Below are 20,128 nucleotides of genomic sequence, written 5' to 3' on the forward strand. Positions count from 1 at the left end.
TGCAATGGGCCAATACTCTACACTGGTGAACCCCACATCTGAAATAGTCAAATTCTGTAAACCCCCGTTACGAAATCACTCAGAGGGATTGGAAAAGTAAAAAAAAATCCTAGGAGCAAAACAGCCATAACATATAAATTATGAAAGGGAAAAAAACAACAACAACGGTCAACACATCCTTAAAGGACAATGCATAAATAATTACATACAATATTATAATGGACAAAAAACAAGTATCATGGTGTTGAAACATGCTGTGGGATGGCTTGCACAAAGTTCATCCTCTGGAAACCAGCTGGTCATGTTCAGTGGAAGCTGTAACTGAACTGTGTATGGTTTGCCGATGCTAGGCAGAAAAACTGGAATAATGAAAAGAATAATAATTCCCCCTCCCCCCGAGTGACTGTGATAAAGATTGCAAGCTTGCACAACATGGGACATCTCGCCAGAAGAAATAGTGGTGTCCATTTCAGGTCAATGGTCAAGTAGACCTGTCAGTTCCTGTAGTTCGGGAAGAATGAAGCAGGCCCCTATGCTGTTATGGTAGCACATGCTGGAGAATGGCACGCCAGGTGCATAGCTATGTCCTGGCCCAGGGCGTGGGTACCGGCTTCATGTCAGTGATCTGTGAGGCTCCAGTCAAAAATGCCTGCAATAAAATCTCCTGTGACACACACACAAAAGGAAACGTTCCTTTGGGGAAAATGCCTCAGCACAGGAAAGAAAATATAAAAAGACTTCAGAACAAAAGTGAACAAAAACCAAAATATTGTGTTGCAACTAACAATTTAGCAGCTTTGTACGTTGCACTGAGTATTCCCATTAGTAGTGGAAAAAGATACAATTAAAAAAGTTTCAGACAGACAAACACACAACAGGACTACACATTCTAAAAAACCTTTGAGTCTCTCTAGCCTCTGATCATGTACAGAGGTTGCCCATGAAAGTAGCCACGGAAAGCAGCCTTTAGGAAGAAGGGGGATTACTTTGCAGCTTCTACACAGACTGGAGAAAACAACTTTAAGAAACTTAATAAGAGAAGGGAGCTCCGGAGGAAATAAAATCTTGCACAGAGGAATACAAGGAGAGAGAAAGAAAAACAATTTACAGCTGCATTCTTAAATTACCAAACTATACTTATGCTTTAAATCAAACAGTAGAAAACTTCTTAATTTCTTAACACTATACCAGAGTGGCAAAAAGGAGATCCTGAAGGTTCTCCTCTATACCCATATAAAAACAAAATAAACATTGTTAACACCTGGCTTCTACTTCGTCCTATAATCGGAAAGGCAAATGGGATAAAAAGATTAGACTTTTGATCATATACAAATGCAAAAGAAAACCCTCTGTCCGCACAGTTATCAGCAGAAAATCTCGGGTCAGTCGAGAACTAATTCCTGTAATTAAATCATGATTTATATGCACGGAAACAACCGCAATTACACAATGAACTGAAAGATATAACAGAATTATACCGGGCTGCAAGGGGCAGCGGCTGCGTTGCTCTCTTGGCTGTTTACTTGTCAAGTGGGGGAAAGGAAGGAGGGGTTGTAAATTTAGACATGCACATACACAGAGAACAAGCTGCAGTAATGAAAACTAGAACAGAAATTATTCTCTTTTCTTTTCCCTAAAACAATCCACTAATTTTCCCAAGACATTTCTTACCCATCACAAATGGCTCTTTAACCTTTTCACTGTCTACGTAGCTCAAACCTTCTGTCTACATCCTGTATGCCTCAATCTTAACAACTACCCTTGTTCCTCCACATTGTTTCTTCTTTAATCACTTGCTTGGACCAGCAGAGCAAATCTCTTCACATTAACTTAAAAGATTGCTAAAAGCTACCAAAGGAACAAATTAGGTTCTTTAAATCTTGTGAAAAACAAGGACAGCCAGCAGAAATAGTAGAATGGACAACACAGCCGATCCAAGCAGCAAGGAAAAACAACATGTTTTAGGAAGTGACAGTAAAGGGAGGAAAGTTCCCTTATAACATTCCCACAGAAAACCTTCACACAGACACTCAAAGAAACCTTCACACCTCACATATAACCAATTCACATTTGAGTACCCAATTCATACACGTCTATTTAGACAAAATCATTCCTAATACCACTCTTATTTCCTGGGAAAATACTACAAACTTTACTCACATGGGAGCTTCTCTTCCAGTGATGCCCCTGTTCCCATCTTACTGGGTTTTTCAACTGCCTGCTATAGGTCAGTTCCCTGGGCTTTTCAACAGGCTCTCGTCCCACGGGCCCCTCGTGAAGTCACCCTTACTCAAGCAGATCTTACCAGGCTTCTCAGTAGGCCTTCTGACTCTCACGACCACACACAGTCATCGACAGCTTCCTGTTACTCCCTAAGGTATTGGCTTCTCTTGTTTCACTTATTGGAGCTCTGGTTGAAAACTGCTGTGACTTCCACTCTCCGCCTTTTCTTGGCCCCAAGCCAGGTTAAAACAACCTGGAGTGCTCTCCTTGGCTCGCCAAGGGCGACCTGGAAGGCCAGCAGGTCAGCCAGACCTCGTGGCTGTTCTCGCCAAAATTGTTACACCAAAAGGTTCTTTTCATCTGGGGGAAGCTCCAATAATCACACCAGATGGGAAACCAAGATATAAAACAACACCTTTATTGATTACCAATATCTTTTGCAAAAGAGAGACCAGATATTCGGCTAGTGCCGGAAAATCAGTCTGAAGTGTGATTACAAAGGTACAGTTGATATACACTCTCAAGCCCTCCTTAAGACAGCCCCTCCCTTCTTGCTTGTATCTCTTCAATGTGCTTCATTGTCTTTGCATTGAGCTAGCATTCTAACCTTGAGCGCTCCTTGTGCTGTTCCTACCTCCCCCAGGCACAATGCATTCTTAGCTCAGTCTCTACATAGTATCTTGTTACATGGGATGAACAAGCTAACAGAACATTCAGCCTTCACAGGCACCATTAGGAATTTTTGTTTTCTGCTGTTTCTATCTTAGGTCAGGTTAACTCATTCTCTGCTGTGTCAAATTAACACTACATACTACAGTTCCCAAACTATATCTCATTTCATTACACCATCATGGCACTGACCAGATGCAGACCCGCTTAACTTCATCAAGGTGATGCCGTCATGGGCCTTCAGATCAAACCGTGGGACCTCAACCAGAATTTTGCCACTCAGCCCTCATCCGCCTGCATTCACATCCCCCTCATGGTAGTTTCTGAGTCAAACTCTTGTTCAGGAGAGCCTGCAGAGTTCCAAGCAACCGTGTCCAGGGCGATGGGGGTGTTTGGGGGCAGGAGAGTGGCAGTTAAGCGGAGAAGGAGGAGAGAGGCGTGCAACTGGTGAATGGAAAGCAGGAAAATGAGTGTTGAATTCTTTTTTAATTCAGGCCATGGGAGGCCACACTACAAGCTCACACTCTGGGAAGGGAGTCTGGAAGTCAGCACATGCAAAACAACTTTTATTACAAACAAGGGAAGGAATAATTCTTCCCTGGCCTATGATTCATTTACATTTATTTACATATTTCTATGATGCCTTTCTGCCAAGGTACCCATGGTGGTTTCTCACTTCAAAATACCACAGTGAATAAATGATGTAAGATGTCAACCTGGCCCTGTGGGGTGAGGGGACAGTCTGAGTGGAGCAGGCCCCCTTGACGCTGCCTTTGCCAGCCTCCCTCCCTCTCTCCTTCCTCCCCATAGGGCAGGTGGGGTCCTTGGAAGGAGCCTTCTTGTAGTAATGGGCAATGGCAGCATGAAAAATTGTCTCCAGTTATTATGGGCTGGGCTGGAGCTCAGCGTGGAGACACACTTGCAGCTGTACTGGTTTCAATGAGTCTCCACCTCTGTTTTCTGAAAGCAGGGGCACACAATGTTACCCAATTTCTGCCCCTTTTTACTCCAAAGCCTGGGAAATTGGAGACTGAGCACATTTTACCTTGAAGTCAGCTTCATGCGGACTTCACTACTCATTGGACATCAACCCTGTTGCCATTCCAGGTGTGTCCAATCAAAACCCTTTGCTGTAGGCTGAGGCAGACATGAGGATTGGCCCAGTACTTTGCTGTGGGCGGTCCTAAAAGCAGTGGGAAAGGGAGATGCGTCCAGCTGTGGGCAAATCCGTTTCCAATATGTTGCTTTGGAAATTTGTTTTTTAAAGATCTTTTTAAAGATGTTTTGTTTTATTACGTTTTAAAGCCTTTTGTTTTTAAAATGTTTTAAAGTGTTTTTGGTGTTTTTGTTTGCCACCCTAGGTTCCTTCTAGGAGGATATAAGGGCGAGATATAAATTGAATTAGAAATAAAATAAACTGCAACAAGACAAAACCATCTCACTGCTTTTGTTCTTGTGGTGACTTTCATTGTCCTACGCAGCTGTGTCTTCACCTGTTCTTCAACACACAACCTCTTGTTCTGGGCCTACAAAGAGTAACCCAGGTTTGTATTGAATAGAAACGTTAACACTTTTGAAATATGTTAAATCTGAAACAGAAACGTGAAACAAGCATCTCATCCAGACTAGTTGCCGGGAGGAAAATAGGGGGAAACTAAATGTTATTAATTAAGGGTGAGGCAGTTTTTAGTAGCCTTGGCAACAGTTGCTAAGGGGGCTGGAATGTGGGGAAAGGGGGCAGTTGGGGGCAGTTAGGCCAGAGAGGAGGGAAAAGGAATGAATGGAGGGCCAGTAAGGAGTAAAGTGGGAGACGCCCTCTTGGGTGCACTGCAGTGTGAGGGCATGTTGGAACAAACAGCATAAGGAAAAAGTCATGTTGCAGGATCTGGAAGCTGGAATTGTCGGAGCAGAATGGGCAGGCCGGCACAAGCAGAATGAAGATGTTGCCTGATTCTGTAAAAACAACAACAGTTGTTAGGCTCGAGGGGAATCAGTAGAGTCTATGAAACAAAAGGAAAAAATCTGACGAAATAACAGCAGAAGTTGGCGTTGAGGAAAGGAAAATTGCTCAAAGTTACTGTATGTATTAAAAAAAGCTGATAAAATTATCACACAGTGGTTCCTTCATAGACTCTGCCTAAAGGGCTCAAACAATCTCATGATCATGCGAGATGGAAAAGACAGGCTCTCAATAGCCCAGGAGATACGTTAGGCACCAAACTTTGCAGGCAGAATTCAAGGAATTACCTTGCCCTTGATTCTGGTGTTCATGCAATTGGTCTCACAGGCAATCTTTGGGTAAATCCTTGGATCTTTGGCAAGAAAAATGATAATTATAAGGAGAGAAACATTGCCTGGAGTCTCTGTGTGGCTCGAGGCGCAGGAGCACAGGTGGGAGAAAACATGTTTTTGAGAACTCAGTGAAGACGTTCCATACTCTTGACAGGGGTCAGTGTAGGGGAAAAGGTGATGAAATAATCTGGACAATCTCCTTTTAATGAATGCACAGGGTTCACCCGAGTTCCCTTTCAATCTCGTGGCCCTGCAGAGCTCCACTTGCCAAACACTGTGCTGACCAACGCACACCCTAAGCACTTCTCTGAACTTAGGAGATATCCACAATGGCAGATCAAAAGAGAAAAATCCCACCAAAGATTCTCAGGTCTAGGGATGTTGTTGTTGTTATGTGCCTCCAAGTAGACTATGACTTATGGCCACCCTATGAATCAGCGACCTCCAAGAGCATCTGTTGTGAACCACCCTGTTCAGATCTTGTAAGTTCAGGTCTGTGGCTTCCTTTATGGAATCAACCCATCCAGAAGGAGACTAAGGCAAAGTTCCAAGGCAATATTGTGAAATAGGGAGTGGCTGGTGGTGCTGCCTAGCAGTGGGATCTTGTGAGATCTGTGCTAGAGCCTGTGAGAGAACAAATAAAAACCAGGATCCGGACTGGTGGGACCTGACAGGTGGTGGCAGCAGGTGGGATCCTAACAAGGCACCTTGGAACTCCAGACCAGTCAGCCTGAAATCAATCCCTGGGAAAATTCTGGAGCAGATTATAAAGCGGTCAGTTTGTAAGCACCTTGAAAACAATGCAGTGATTACTAGAAGCCAGCAAGGATTTATCAAGAAGAAATCTTGCCAGACTAATCTTAGTTCGTTTTTTGATTGGGTAACCTTCCTGGTAGACTGTGGGAATGCTGTGGATATAATATATCTCAACTTCGGCAAAGCTTTTGACATAGTGCCCCATGTTATTCTGATTAGTGAGCTAGCTAAATGTGGGCTGGGCGGCTACACAATTGTACTCAAAGAGTGCTTATCAATGGTTCCTTCTCAATCTGGAAGGAGACAACAAGGGGGGGCACTTCAGGGCTCTGTCCTGGGCCCAGCACACTTGGAATTTTTGTTCATACTCACAAGCTGGATATGAACCAACAGTGCGATGTGGCTGTAAAACAGGCCAATGCTATCTTAGGCTGCATTAACAGAAGTTAACAGAAGTATAGTTTCCAAATCACATGAAATACTAGCTCTCCTCTGTTCAGCATTGGTTGGTGGCGGTGCTGGCGGTGCTGGTCTCCCCTCCGCAGGTGCTGGGCGTGGAGGAGCCTCCAGGTGAGCAGAGATCCCATTTTGGGGAGGAGAGAAAAGTCCTTCCAGAGACCCCCCCAACATCAGTGGGAAGTGGAGAAGGGGGTAGCATCCTCCTCCCACTCTGCTCAGGGTTTTTGGGGGTGGGAAAGACAGGTATTTTTTCATTTGCTTATTTATTGCAATTATTTATATTGCACCTTTCGATTCTTCCAAGGCGCCTTACAAGTAACCCCAAATATTGCCCTATAAAAAGCTCTGGGCCAGGCGGGACGCAGTGGCATCTCATAGAGGACACCCTCCCCTTTCCTAGGGGATATGATTTGTCCTGGCCCAGAGCAGATTTTGGGGTGGGCACCCCGAGTTCCTTATTTTTTATGAGTTTATGACATCATTATGTATTTATGATAATATCAGCAGCCTGATGATTTTGATTGCATAAGTGTATTGTTATTCTTGACGGGGAGAGTCCCCCGATCACAGCGATATATCATACAGGGTACCCCAACATATATTTTGGGGTTCAGAGACATGTTAACTTTGGCTTGAAGTTGTAGCTGTCAACTTTTCTTCTTTTTTTAGTGTTTTGAACTTTTAAGCAAGTAAGGAACTGGGAACTAGGAACCAACTTCTGCATCGTATGCGCCATTAACAAATTAGTAACTCCATAAAATTAATCGCTATAATCTTCCAGCAGCATCAACGTCTTCTAGCTGCCCCTTCTCAGCAATGAGGAACCCCCCAGTGAAAGTGGGGCAGAGCCCTCCCCTCTTCAAGGAACCTGAGCCTGCCTCCCCCCATCAGCCTCCCCCAAGTTCCGTGGCGGGGGTGCCCCTTTAATTTATTACAGAAAAAATCTCCCCCCTGAACCTACGGGCCTGCTCTCCCCCCCATGGGATCCCTCCCCTAATTGCCTAAACCCCCCCCCCACATTTGCTTGGGGTCATAGGAACCAGGAAGCTGCCTCATACGAGTCAAGCTATCTGCCTGTCTAGTACGGGGCTGCCTGCACGGACTGGCAGCTGCGGCTGTCCAGGATCTATGGCAGAGAAGGGTCCTCTTTCCAAGCCCTGCCTCCTGCAGATGCGGGGGGGGGGGGACTCTGAACCAGGGATCTTCTGCATGCAGAACAGGTGTTCCCATCACTGAGCGAGGACCCCCCAACCCACCTGGCCCTCCCCGTCTGGGCTGCCCCACACCTTCCTCCAGACCTCTACTGTGCTCTAAAAGGGCGGAGCATCATTTATCAGCTGCAGCGCTCCTGATCCCCCCCCCCGGCCTTATTCACAATCATCAACCACAGGCTTAGAAAACACCCCCCTTTACCCAGGAACTGCCCTGAAAGATAGAGGGTATCTTTTATTCCTCTGTCAGTCCTGGAAAGGACCTCGAAAGTCATCCAGCCAAACCCCCAGACAGTATAAAGGATCCGCTGCTACAGCATTCTGATGTGGGGTGGAAATCCAGCCCCTCTTACAAACCTGTAAAAGAAGGGGGGGCTCCAGGCGTAGAGGCAGCCTAAAAGTCACAGAAAAGAAGTAGAGGGGCCAGATTTTTTTTCCTGTAATAAATTTAATTCTTTATTTTTTGGAAAAATATTTAGGGAGGCCAGAAAAAATTAGGGTGTCAGAGCCTCCCAACACCCCACTGCTTCTCACTCTAGACTATGTTGCAAGCCACACTCTCTCAGCAACAACAACCCCCCCTCTAATATTGATTTATTTTTACATTAATGCCCCCCCCCACTTTCCTCCCTGGAGCTCAATGGGGTATACATGGGTCTGTCCCTCCCCCATTTTATCATCACAACAATCCTGTGAGTAGGTTGGGCTGAGAGACAGTGTCTTATCCTCAAGACCACCCCGTGAGCTTCATGTGGCTGAGTGTGGGTGGGTGGGGGGCAGGATTTGAATCCCGGCCTCCCAGGTCACACTACACTACACTGCCTCTCCTTTTATGTAAATTTGTATATATACATGCAGAGATCGTCAACAGTCTGAAATGCGTGTGTGCCCCTGTGTGTATTTACCTAAGTGGCAGGCTTTTACCCTTCATTTAGATCACTGAGACTTAAGACTTAGTAAAATAAGAAAAGCTATTTTATTTATAGAAATACATAGTGGATAGCAAAGGCATACCTCTTCTAGAGATCCTGCCAAAGTAGATAATCCTAATCCTGGGTTTGAGGGACGAAAATAATCTGATCTGGCATGAGGCACGTCAGAATTTCCTGGCATGGAAATGCAGTGATGGAGAAGCTGCCCCTGTTGAACTGCGGTTATTCAGCTGCGTTAGCCTTCTGCCAGTCAACCTTATGCGACCTCCTCCTTGGATTGCTGGACAAAGGGTTCAGCTCTGAGTGACCTCCGGCGGAGGGGAGCTTAAGCCTCCGGGAGTTGGGATGTATAGTTAAAGGGACACATAAAGTGTGCTTAGGCGCTCTACCTTCGAAGGAAACCGTTCAAGCCAAAGTTGCAGGGCTAAGGGGGTGGCTGTAATTTGACCGTTATCTGGACGCTTCCGAATTGTACAGAACCCTTCGGCGTTCTCTTCAATCCGACCCAATCCTAAATTATCGATCAGATTCAAAATGGTCGCTTCTCCGGCAGATGACGTGCACGCACAGTGCACACAACATTCACACTGACAGGAGAGGTAGATGGGGTATGCATGTGGGTTTACTGAAGCCCATGCTGTCTGTATTGGGGGGGTGCCTTGGAGCTCCGTCTCTATGATCCACGGCAGGGTCAGGATGCGACACTGCCGTGGATCATGGAATGGGAGCACCACCCTAAGGAGGAGCCCTTTGGGGGGCCCTCCGGCCTGCAGGGGCCCTCGGCCAGGGCCCAACCTGGCCACCCTCTGGCACCAGCCCTGCTCCTCTCTTTCGGACAGTCGAAGAAGGTGAAGGAAGGAGGGGCAGGTCAGCTTCCCTGAGCATATCAGTTACAACAGAAGGAAGTTAGGTAGAGAGGAGCACAGGTAAAGGGAGGCAAGCCTAGCCAGCTGGAGGACTCTAACTCTATCTTCCTTCTGGAACACAAACAAAAGAAGCCAAACAGGGATCAGGGCGAAGACCCGACTTAGAAAGATCCTCGCCGGGGAGAACAACAGGGGGCTGTGGGGGGGTCCATTTCCTTTGCCAGGGAGGGGGTGTGCGGGGGTGTCTCACCCCATCCCCGCCTGACCCATCCTCTCCTCCCCCCAGAGCATTTCCTCATCCAGACGAAGTGCGAGTGCCACTTCTTCCCCGCCACTGCCACCAATGGGACGCTGCGCATCCGCTACCTGCAGAGGTACTTGTGGGACCGGCTGGAGTTCTTCCGCTTCGACAGCGACCTCGGGAGATACGTGGCCGTGGCCAAGCTGGGCGAGAGCGCCGCCGGAGTGTGGAACCAGAACAAGGAGCGGCTGCGGCGCGAGATGGCCGAAGTGGAGTGCTTCTGCCGGAACAACTATGAGTTCGACGGGCACTTCGCCCACACCCGTCATGGTGAGCCCGAGAGGGGGTGGGGGACAGTGGTGGCAGGGGAAGGGGGAGGGCCCTGAGGGGTGGGGGGGCGATGGCTTTCCCCAGCCCTGACTCTGCTCCCCCCCCCTCGGGAGATCCCTGTTAACCCCTCCTCCCACAACAACAGATGCCCCTACAAGCCAATAAACAGGAAAGTGGAGAGTGTTAGCTACTGGGAAGAGTCTTCTTAGTGGCTGACTCACCTCCTTTCACTCTGATGGGTTCCAATATAGGCAAGAAAGGACCAGGAAGCATGTTAGAAGACTCTGCTCAGTGGCTAACAGACTCCCCTTTCGTGCTGATTGGCTCTCAGGATGCTGGAGACATAGGGACCCTGCTGGGACCCTGCTCCCAAAGAAGTAAGGGGTCTCAGACACACACACACAAACCCTGGATGACTACACCCTGACAGATGGCGGAGGGCAGCAGCTAACAGACCCCCTCAGGGCAGCCTCTGAGCCATTATGAGGAATCTGTTCACCTTGACGCCCCCTTTCTTATTTTAAAAATCACATTTTGTACTACTTCAGGGGAGGCTGGCCAGGCATGTTACAGAAGCTGCCCGCCATTATTTTCTACTTTATGTATATTTTGTCCCTTTCTGCAACAAAATGGCACTGATTTCTAGTAAATGCATTTCCCCAACTAAGTCCTGCGTCAGACACAACTAAGCCTTCTGGGCGCCTGCAAAAGACAATTCCTCTTTCAAAAAAGCCTGCTAAAATCATTATCCCAGTTAAGATCTCTCTGGATTTGAATTGATTTTATGAATGCCTTCTTGTTTTAAACTGTTTTTTAAAATTCTTTGTTTAAGAATGTATCTGTGCAGTTGTTTTAACTGTTTTATATATATAATATATATATAACTGTTTTAGGTGCCTCATGGGAAGCAATTCATAGAATCAAAGAATCAACGAATAGCAGAGTTGGAAGTGTCCTCTAAGGACATCTAGTCCAACCCCTGCTCAATGCAGGAATCCAAATCAAAGCATACCCAACAGGTGCCTGTCCAGCTGCCTCTTGAAGGCTTCCAGTGTGGAAGAGCCCACCACCTCCCGGCAACCTTTCAAATATTGGAAGAGTGACATCTTATCTCCCCTTGGTCTTCTCTTCTCGAGGCTAAACGTGCCCATAAATGAAATAAATATATAAATAATGATAAATAATAATACTCACAGTAGACCCACTGAAATCCAGAGACTTGTCCATGGATTACAATGACTCTGCAGAGAGTATGATTTAGTCCGAGGGAGGGTGGTTACCATTTTTGGCTCAAGGGCAATATTGAGGGTCACCCAGCCTGGGGGGGGGGGATGTCGTATGCCTCATGCACAAGCGCAATACACACTCATCACACCCACAGTCCACACCACAATTCAGGGAGCCCCACACTTTTCTGTCAGTCAGGAGAGGAGCATGTGAGGGGGGAAGAGGAGGATTTCCTCCCCATCACATGCAATGGGGTGAACAAATGAGGGGGAAGGAAAGGGCCCACCCTTCTCCTTCTGGGGCATCTGACTTTGCAAGAAGGTCTCAGAAAGAGGAGAGGGGAAGGGACAGGAGCCAGCAGAAGTGGCCAGAGCTGGGGGGGGGAGTGCTCTTGGGCCCCCCCACATGGAAATGTTTGGGGGGCTGGATGTGGCCCACAAGCTTAGCCAACCCCAAAATAGCCAGGTATAACCTGAAGAGTTCAGCCTCAGGGCAGCAGAAGCAAAATTCTAGCGTGGAGGCGGAGAGGATTTCAGTGACCCACATTTAGTATTTAATTAAAGGAAGGAAAACAGATGTTAGTAACTCCAGCTCTCTGATGCTAAAGAGGCAATGTAAGTAAAATCTCTCTCCCTCTCTTTGAAGGGTCTCTATGATGCAATCTAACTTGCTAGAATGTTTTTTTTCATTCATCTGGTTAAAGAAACAAAGATATTTAAGAACATTATTTATTTATTTATTTATTTATTTATTTATTTAGTTGCATTTCTAAACTGCCCTATAGCTAGCAGCTCCCAGGGCGGTGTACAACATGATAAAACCACAATATTTAAAATACAGCAAGTGTGTATTGCGCAAACAATATAAAACATTATATAAACAAAGTAAAAGAAAACTAGAAATAAAATAAATAAAATTAAAAGCATAAAATACATTAAAATGCCTGGGTGAAGAGGTGGGTTTTTACCTGGCGCCAGAAAGATGACAGGGAAGGCGCCAGGCATATCTCATCTGGGAGGGCATTCCATAATTCGGGGGCCACCACCGAAAAGGCCCTGGATCTTGTTACTGTTCTCATAATGCCTTAACGGGTCTATTCAAGGAAAGCCAAATTTACCTTTTCAGAAAGTAATGCAATTTTCATCAGCTGTGTCACCTGTTAACTCTTTTCAGCCAAGTCATGACCAATGAAGAAGAATTTGGTGGTTTGTTAATGTCTTATTAATGTTTATGTCGGTCTGTTATGTAACTACAAAATGTTTCACTTTCCTTCTCAAACTGGGCAGAAGTAGCAATTGGGTATCACAGGGCTTGGTACTGGGCCCAGTGCTCTTTAACATTTTTTTATTAATGATTTGGATGAGGAGGTACAAAGCATGCTTATCAAATTTGCAGATGATACAAAATTGGGGGGGGGGGCATAGCTAATACCGTGGAAGACAGAAACAAAATTCAAAGGGACCTTGACAGGCTGGAGCATTGGGCTGAAAACAACAGAATGAAATTCAACAGGGATAAATGCAAAGCTTTACACTTAGGAAAAAGAAACCAAATGCACAGTTATAAGATGGGGGATACTTGGCTCAGCAATACGACATGTGAGAAGGATCTTGGAATTGTCGTTGATCACAAGCTGAATATGAGCCAACAGTGCAATGTGGCTGCAAAAAAGGCAAATGCTATATTAGGCTGCATTAAAAGAAGTATAGTTTCCAAATGAAACCAATGACCTAGAGAGGTAGTAGGCGACACTGGAGGCCTTCAAGAGGCAGCTGGACAGCCATCTGTCGGAAATGCGTTGATTTGGTTTCCTGCATTGAGCAGGAGGTTGGACTTGATAGCTTCATAGGTCCCTTCCAACTCTACTATTCTATGATTCTGTGTTTGTGTGTTTTTATCACCGGTGCCTAAGGGAGGTTTCTCTTCCTCCCTTTTTTTTTCTTTTTACAGGTGGATTTTTGTCTTCGGACTGGAACCTCCATGGCCTGCATTTTGGGGCAAAAAACACCTGGGGGAAAGTACTGTTGCACTTCAGCATCCTGGATTTGTCCCATTTGTCTTGTTAACAGGTCCAGTAGGAAATGCCCATGGCCACCAGCTTGGGACCACAATACCTGATGGACCGCCTCTCCCGACACGAACCCACATGTACACTACACTCAACATCAAAAGCCCTCCTCCGGATGCCTACTCCGGGGGAAGCTAGGAGGACAGCAACAAGGGAGAGGGCCTTCTCTTTTTTGTCCCATTTGTCCCAAAATATTCTGAACAGAATATGTTCACCGCCCAGAGAGCTGTTGCTAGTCGGGCAGTATATAAGCTTAATTAAATAAATAAATAAATAAATTCTCAGTGGTGGCCCCCAAATTATGGAATGATGTTCTTGATGAGGTGCGCCTGGTGCCAACACTGTTATCTTTTTGGTGCCAGGTCAAGACTTTCCTCTTCTCCCAGGCATTTTAACAGCATTTTAACAGCATGTGTTTTAACTTGCCTATTGGTTTTTATGGGTTTTAATTTGGTATGGTTTTAAATCTGTATGTTTGTTTTTAATATTTGTAATTTTTGTAAACCGCCCAGAGAGCTTCGGCTATGGGGAAGTATATAAATGCAACAAGTAACAACAACAACAACAAGAATATTTTGGTCTTAGAAGTGCTGCTTAGAGATATAAGGCAAGATAAAAGAATTTCGGGATTAAAGATAAAAAAAGAAGAATATAAATTGAGAGCATTTGCTGATGATTTGATAATTGTACTAGAAAATCCTTTGGAAGGAATTAATGTATTGATGGACAAATTAAAAGAATTTGGACCGTTAGCAGGATTTAAGATCAACAATCAAAAAACAAAGATGTTGGTGAAAAATTTAACTTTAAGGGAACAGAAAGAGTTAATGGACAAGACAGATTTTACAATAGAGAAAAAGTTGAAATATTTAGGTATCATTATGACAAATAAAAATTCAAAGTTGTTTCATAATAATTATGAAAAATTATGGACAGAGATTAAGAAAGATTTGCTAAGATGGGATAAACTACAATTGTCATTAATGGGTAGAATATCTGTGATAAAAATGAATGTATTACCGAGAATGATGTTTTTGTTTCAAACAATACCTGTAATATCCTCTGATTTACCTTTTAAACAATGGCAAAAAGATATCTCTAAATTTGTATGGCAAGGAAAAAAACCAAGAGTTAAATTTAAACTACTACAAGATGCCAAAGAAAGAGGAGGACTGGGATTACCAAATCTGAGACTTTATTTTGCTGCCTGCTGTCTAGTCTGGATAAAGGAATGGATTTTATTGAGGAATAAAAGACTATTGGATTTGGAGGGCCATAATTTGAAGTGGGGATGGCATGGATATCTATGGTATGACAAAGTAAAAGTAAATGTAGACTTTAACAATCATTTCATAAGACGTCCTCTGTTGAAAATATGGAATAGATATAAACCAAGGTTTTATTCGAAAATACCATTATGTGTCTCAAGTCAAGAAGCGTTTTATAGAAGAGAAATGGCTGGAAAAGAGAAATGGTTAACTTATCAAGAACTATTAGAAAATGTACATGGAGAATATACAATGAAAGAGAGAGAACAACTGACAAAGGAAGGATATAGTTTTCAATGGTTTGCCTATTTACAATTGTTAGAAAGATATAAAATGGACAAGAAAATGTATGGGTTTGAAATAAGTAAATCTGATTTTGAAATAGGATTGTGTACAAATGATGAAAATATAATTGCGAAAATGTATAAACTCTTATTGAAAATGGATATGGAGGAAGAACAAGTAAAAGAGTGTATGGTAAAGTGGGCAAAAAATTTTGGTCATAACATACAAATGGATCAATGGGAAAATATGTGGAAAAAAGGTTTGAAATTTACACTATGCTATAATCTTAAAGAAAATTTTTATAAAATGATGTACCGTTGGTACATGACTCCAGAAAAGTTGTCAAAAATGTATAGTAATGTTTCTAATGTTTGTTGGAAATGTAAACAACAAGAAGGATCATTTTATCATATGTGGTGGTTATGTAAAAAGGCAAAATCATTTTGGGCACAGATAGGTAGGAAGATGCAAAAAATTCTAAAGATAAATATTCAGTCAAAACCAGAATTTTTTTTATTGGGTTTTATGGATAAACAAATAGAAAAGAAATATGGAAGAATAATATTATATATGATTACGGCAGCAAGATTATTATATGCACAAAAGTGGAAAATGGAATCAACACCAACAATGGAAGAATGGTTATTGAAATTAATGGACTTAGTAGAAATGGATAAATTGACATGTTTACTTAGAGAAAAATCGACAGATACATTTCTTAAGGAATGGAAACCTCTCTTAGACTTTTTGTTGAAAGATCAAAATAAAATGATGATACTGGGATTTGACGATTAATTAAGACAGCCTATGGAGAAAAGGGACTCTGTATGTATACATTAAGGGACAGGTTTGATGTATATTATATACTTATAGCTGATCTGCGACAAATCGGAAGTCAACTATTTTATTTTCATTTTTTGTTGATGTATTGTTATGTCTTTTTGACTTTGTTTTGTTTGTTTTTGGAAAAATTTGAATAAAAATTATTAAAAAAAAAAAGAAGAATAAAAACAAGAACTTGATTGAGGGTAACATATATTCTCATTTTTCTCCAACACTTTCCTTCCACTCCTCTCCTTCTCTCCGCTTCTGACTCCCTCCACAATCTTCTCTGCTTCCCTTGCAGTCCAGCCCAAGGTGACGATCACCCCCACAGAATATGACTCTGTGTCCCACAACACTTTGCTGATTTGCACTGTGGCCAGCTTTTACCCCGCGAAGATCGAGATCAAGTGGTTCAGGAACGGGGAGGAGGAGACCAGAGTGTGGACCACAGACCTCACCCGGAACGGGGACTGGACCTTCCAGATCGAGGTGATGCTGGAGGCACAGCCGAAGCGCAGAGACGTCTATGCCTGCCAGGTGGAGCACACCAGCTTCAAGGGCCCCATCACCGTGCAGTGGGGTATGAGATTTGGGTTCCTCCCACACCTTTCCAGCCCTGATCCATCTCCCCAGTCTCCTGCCGAAGAGGGGAGCATCCTGGGACCCCGGCCTCCGAGGGCTGATCCCAGGCCTGCCTCTTCTCCCTCTAGGCCTTTGGCTTCTTATTTTCTTCCTTTTCTTTCTTCAGAGCCGCAGTCGGACTCTGCCCTGAGCAAGATGTGGACGGGGATTGTGGGGCTGGTGCTGGTGCTGGTCTTTGTGGCGCCCGGACTCTTCCTCTGTGTGAAGAACAAGAAAGGTGGTGAGATCAGTGCTAGGGGAGGTGGAGGGTGTGGGGGGGAATGGACCTGCCCAGAGACTCTCCCCCGGCAGATGCTCTGAGGGCCCCACTTCTAGAGAGGGCCCGGTGTCCTGGAAGGAGATGGCATTGCACTTTGGAACATTTAGGGGACTAAATTGTCCCAGGACTATAAAAATGTTATAGGAATGCCGTAAGCTGCTTTGGGGAACTTGGAACCCTTTCTTTAAAACAAAAGGATTCTTGTTATTGACACCTTAAACAAACATCCAGCCTGGGCCTCTCAAAGTTATAAAAAGGTGACTAGTGATATCAACCCCCCCCAACATTCAGATGAAAGGGGGACTGCTCCCACACGAAGGGGCTGCATTTGGACCACAACGGACCCAGAATTCTGGTGCACAGAGAACATAAGACCATTACTCTTGTTTATTTCTGTGCCAAAAAAGGCCCCCAAGGCGGCTCCCCAATAGTGGCAACTGTGGGGCACATCCTTATGGTGAGTCAGACCATTGGGCAATCCAGCTCAGTACTGTCGGCACTGACTGGCAGCAGCTCTTTAGATATCAGATGGGAGTCCCTAGAGGTGCCATTAGTAACTGAACCAGGGGCCTGGCTGCATGCAAAGCTCAGATGCTCTGCCAGAGGTTCCCCGGACAACACACAGAGACAAAGTTCAAGTATTCAACATTCAACATTCAACTTTAACATTTGGGGGGAAAAAGACTAGAAGGCAAATACATTGATATTTATTTTATTTATTTATTTATTATACTTGCATACCGCCCCATAGCCGAAGCTCTCTGGGCGGTTGACAGCAACTAAAAACAAATACAATTTAAAATACATCTTTTAAAAGCTGCTTTTGAAGACTGCGTATAGCCTATGCAATTTTGTCATGAATCAACACTGAAGCACACCATTCAATTTACAACAAAAACAATCTATTGAAATCCAAGAAGATTGTTTCAATGGTCGACAGCAAGCCCAGAGCAGCAGCATAGACCATAAAGCCTTTCCACGAAAAACCCAGGAACACTGATGACCTTTTAAGACTCCCTTTGAAACCTGAAGGGACGGAGCCTGCAGGCTGCCACAGACCACTCTGAGGAGGGGATTCCGTGGGGAGGATCCCCCACAGAGCAGGATCTGGAGCTGAGCTTTGGTTTATGTGCAGTGGCTCCTGACTGTCCCTTCCTAAAATGTACTTCATCCCGACCTTTCTTCGCCACAGAACAGAAGAGTGTGACCTTTTTTCTCCCACATGCAATTGTTCTTCTTGCGCACTTCATTGGCCATTTGTCACCTGGCCACCAGGAGGGGCAGTTTGTGTGTGTGCAGCGATTGGGTGCAGGGGCTCTTGGACCTGACTGGGCCTTTCTGTGTCTTTCAGGGGTGGCCGTGCCTCAGAGTCCAGCCGACGTCCCTCGTGCTCTTTGATTGACACTCTCCAGCCCCCCCCTTGGGGTGACCCTGGAACAGCCTCTGCTGCCTTTGCAACCACTGGCGCTCTCTGGAGCTGGGATGTTGGCAGGGGGCAGCATTTGCAGTGAGGAAAGGAGGTCCCTGGTCCCCTCTGCCCACTCCCTCCTACACTCCCCCTGGACCTCTGGCCAGGGTCAGACTTCTGGTGGGGGGGCTGGTGCAGAGATGGGGTTGTACCGGGCCCTCCCCCTATGTAGACTAGGGAGCCATCTTCTTCACCAGGGCCATTTTGACCTCCTCAGCACATCTCTTCATAGCCCCCCTAAGTCTGTTCTAAATCAATTGAATGGAACAATACTAAAGGGCCCTGCAGACAGCCTCTCTATCGCGCATCCATGATGATTTCTGCTGCTGGTGCTATTGAGGTTGTCACAGGCGATCCAGCTTCCAATACTGTTTCTCCCTGCAGAAGGTTTGGGGCCGTCACACTGCTTAGTTTCCAACTAGTGCATGTCCTGTAACGTCCTGCTGACATCCCAGAACTTCTCATACTTCGAATGTTCTGGTTTATTTTTGTCCTGCTATCCTTGTCCGGAAGCCCCTCCGGACAGCAATAATGTGGATGCATTGGGGGAGCATCACAGAACAGCGAATAAAAGCAGAATAAACCCACCACGAACACGCTATTATGCTGTCAAGAGCATGTCGCAGAGCACATCCACAATGAAACACCCTTTGGGAGGGACCGCCCGCCTTTCTCCAACCCCCATGAGCTCATCTCGCCTTCCTTCTCTGCTTTTCAGGGCTCATGAGTTAGACTTTGCTGCTCAGTCACGATCCCACAATGTGGAGAAGCCGCTTTTGTGCTCTCTCGCAAGTTTCCATGGCTGAGAGTATGGGGGCTTTTGGGGGGGGGCAGAAGAAGGCTGGAGAAGGACAATCAATGCATCCCCCCAATCAGCAGTCTCAACAGCTTCACTTCTGGTTTTTCTTTTTGGGAGGGGAGGAGAAGGGGAAGAAGGCCTCCCTTCGATGCATTTGCTGCATTTAACTTGTTGATTGCCTGATTTCACAAAAGTTTATTTTTCATTTTCATTTTTATCGTGCACGTCTCTTGCCCCCTCTGTGAGCTGCCTTTGGAGACCCTTTAAACCTTCACTCTTTAAACACCAAAGAGTGTGGTGACACTTTACTGTTGACATCTTTAAGGCAGAGGTGGGGAATATCAGAGCCGGGGGAGGGAGGCAACTGTGGCCCTCCCAGCCTTCCCATCTGGCCCTCGGAACTGTCCCCAGGCCCTGCTCCCTCTCCTGAATGTTCCTGTGTTGTACTTCACATATTCACACACACACACACACACAAGAAAATGATTTCCTATAGGAAGCTTCACTAAAATTGCAAAGTAAATCAGACATATTTAAAGTAACTATGTGAACTATGTCAACTGTCTTAATAATGTTGTTTCTTCCCTGCTAAAACAAGATCAGCACAGCACATGTATTCTTTCTATTCTTTGGGCTGATTGCAGGTGTTGCCACCACTCATCATATGCTCAGAGGCACATGTTACCAAATTCTTCCAAGCTACACAGGAAGTGGATTGGACTGTGAAAGCCTAACCCAAATTGTGTGTTTGCATTTTGATAAATTTGTAGGGCAGTCCAATATCTCAGAGAGGAGGTCAGGTCTCCTGCTCCCCTGGTGCATTCACTATAGCTGCCCAATGTCCCTGCTTTTAAAAGTTTGATAGACATATCTGTGGGCTATAGGTACATTCTTAAACTGCAAGGGTTTTTTTGCCTATTAGTGAATTTCTCTGCTTTTTAATGTGTGTGTGTCCCGCATGCCAAGGATGCATTTCCTATCGTAAACCAGCTTTCTTGTTTTCCATGGCAAACATCTCTGTGTGGTTGGAACCAAACGGGAAGGCTGCATTGCAGGGCCTTCAGCACACAGCCCCCTTCTCGCTCTGCCAAGCAAACCCAGCACTATGATGGGCCCCCTTTGGCCTGATCCACCTGCAGGGCCCTCCCTTCTGTTCTCCTTGGGGAATCATTTACACACCTTTCAGTGACTCACAAGCTCTACAATATCCTTTTTGAGGTGATAAGAAATGTACACAGTATTCCAAATGTGATACAATGGCATTATGATATTGGCAGCTCGATTCAAGGTGCTGGTTTTAGCCTATAA

The 20,128-nt window shown here is 45.1% G+C and overlaps 1 protein-coding gene across 1 annotated transcript; it reads left to right on the forward strand.

The window, feature by feature from the left end:
• Positions 1-3,124: 3,124 nt before the first annotated feature.
• On the forward strand, positions 3,125-17,951 carry LOC133379081 (H-2 class II histocompatibility antigen, E-S beta chain-like). Its single transcript, XM_061613692.1, has 6 exons — positions 3,125-3,208; positions 6,441-6,510; positions 9,695-9,979; positions 15,954-16,232; positions 16,401-16,535; positions 17,905-17,951. The coding sequence occupies exons 1-6, from the start codon at positions 3,125-3,127 to the stop codon at positions 17,949-17,951; spliced, it is 900 nt and encodes a 299-aa protein (XP_061469676.1).
• Positions 17,952-20,128: the final 2,177 nt, after the last annotated feature.

This window comes from Rhineura floridana, chromosome 3 (genome assembly GCF_030035675.1).
Source record: "Rhineura floridana isolate rRhiFlo1 chromosome 3, rRhiFlo1.hap2, whole genome shotgun sequence".
Taxonomy (NCBI): domain Eukaryota; kingdom Metazoa; phylum Chordata; class Lepidosauria; order Squamata; family Rhineuridae; genus Rhineura; species Rhineura floridana.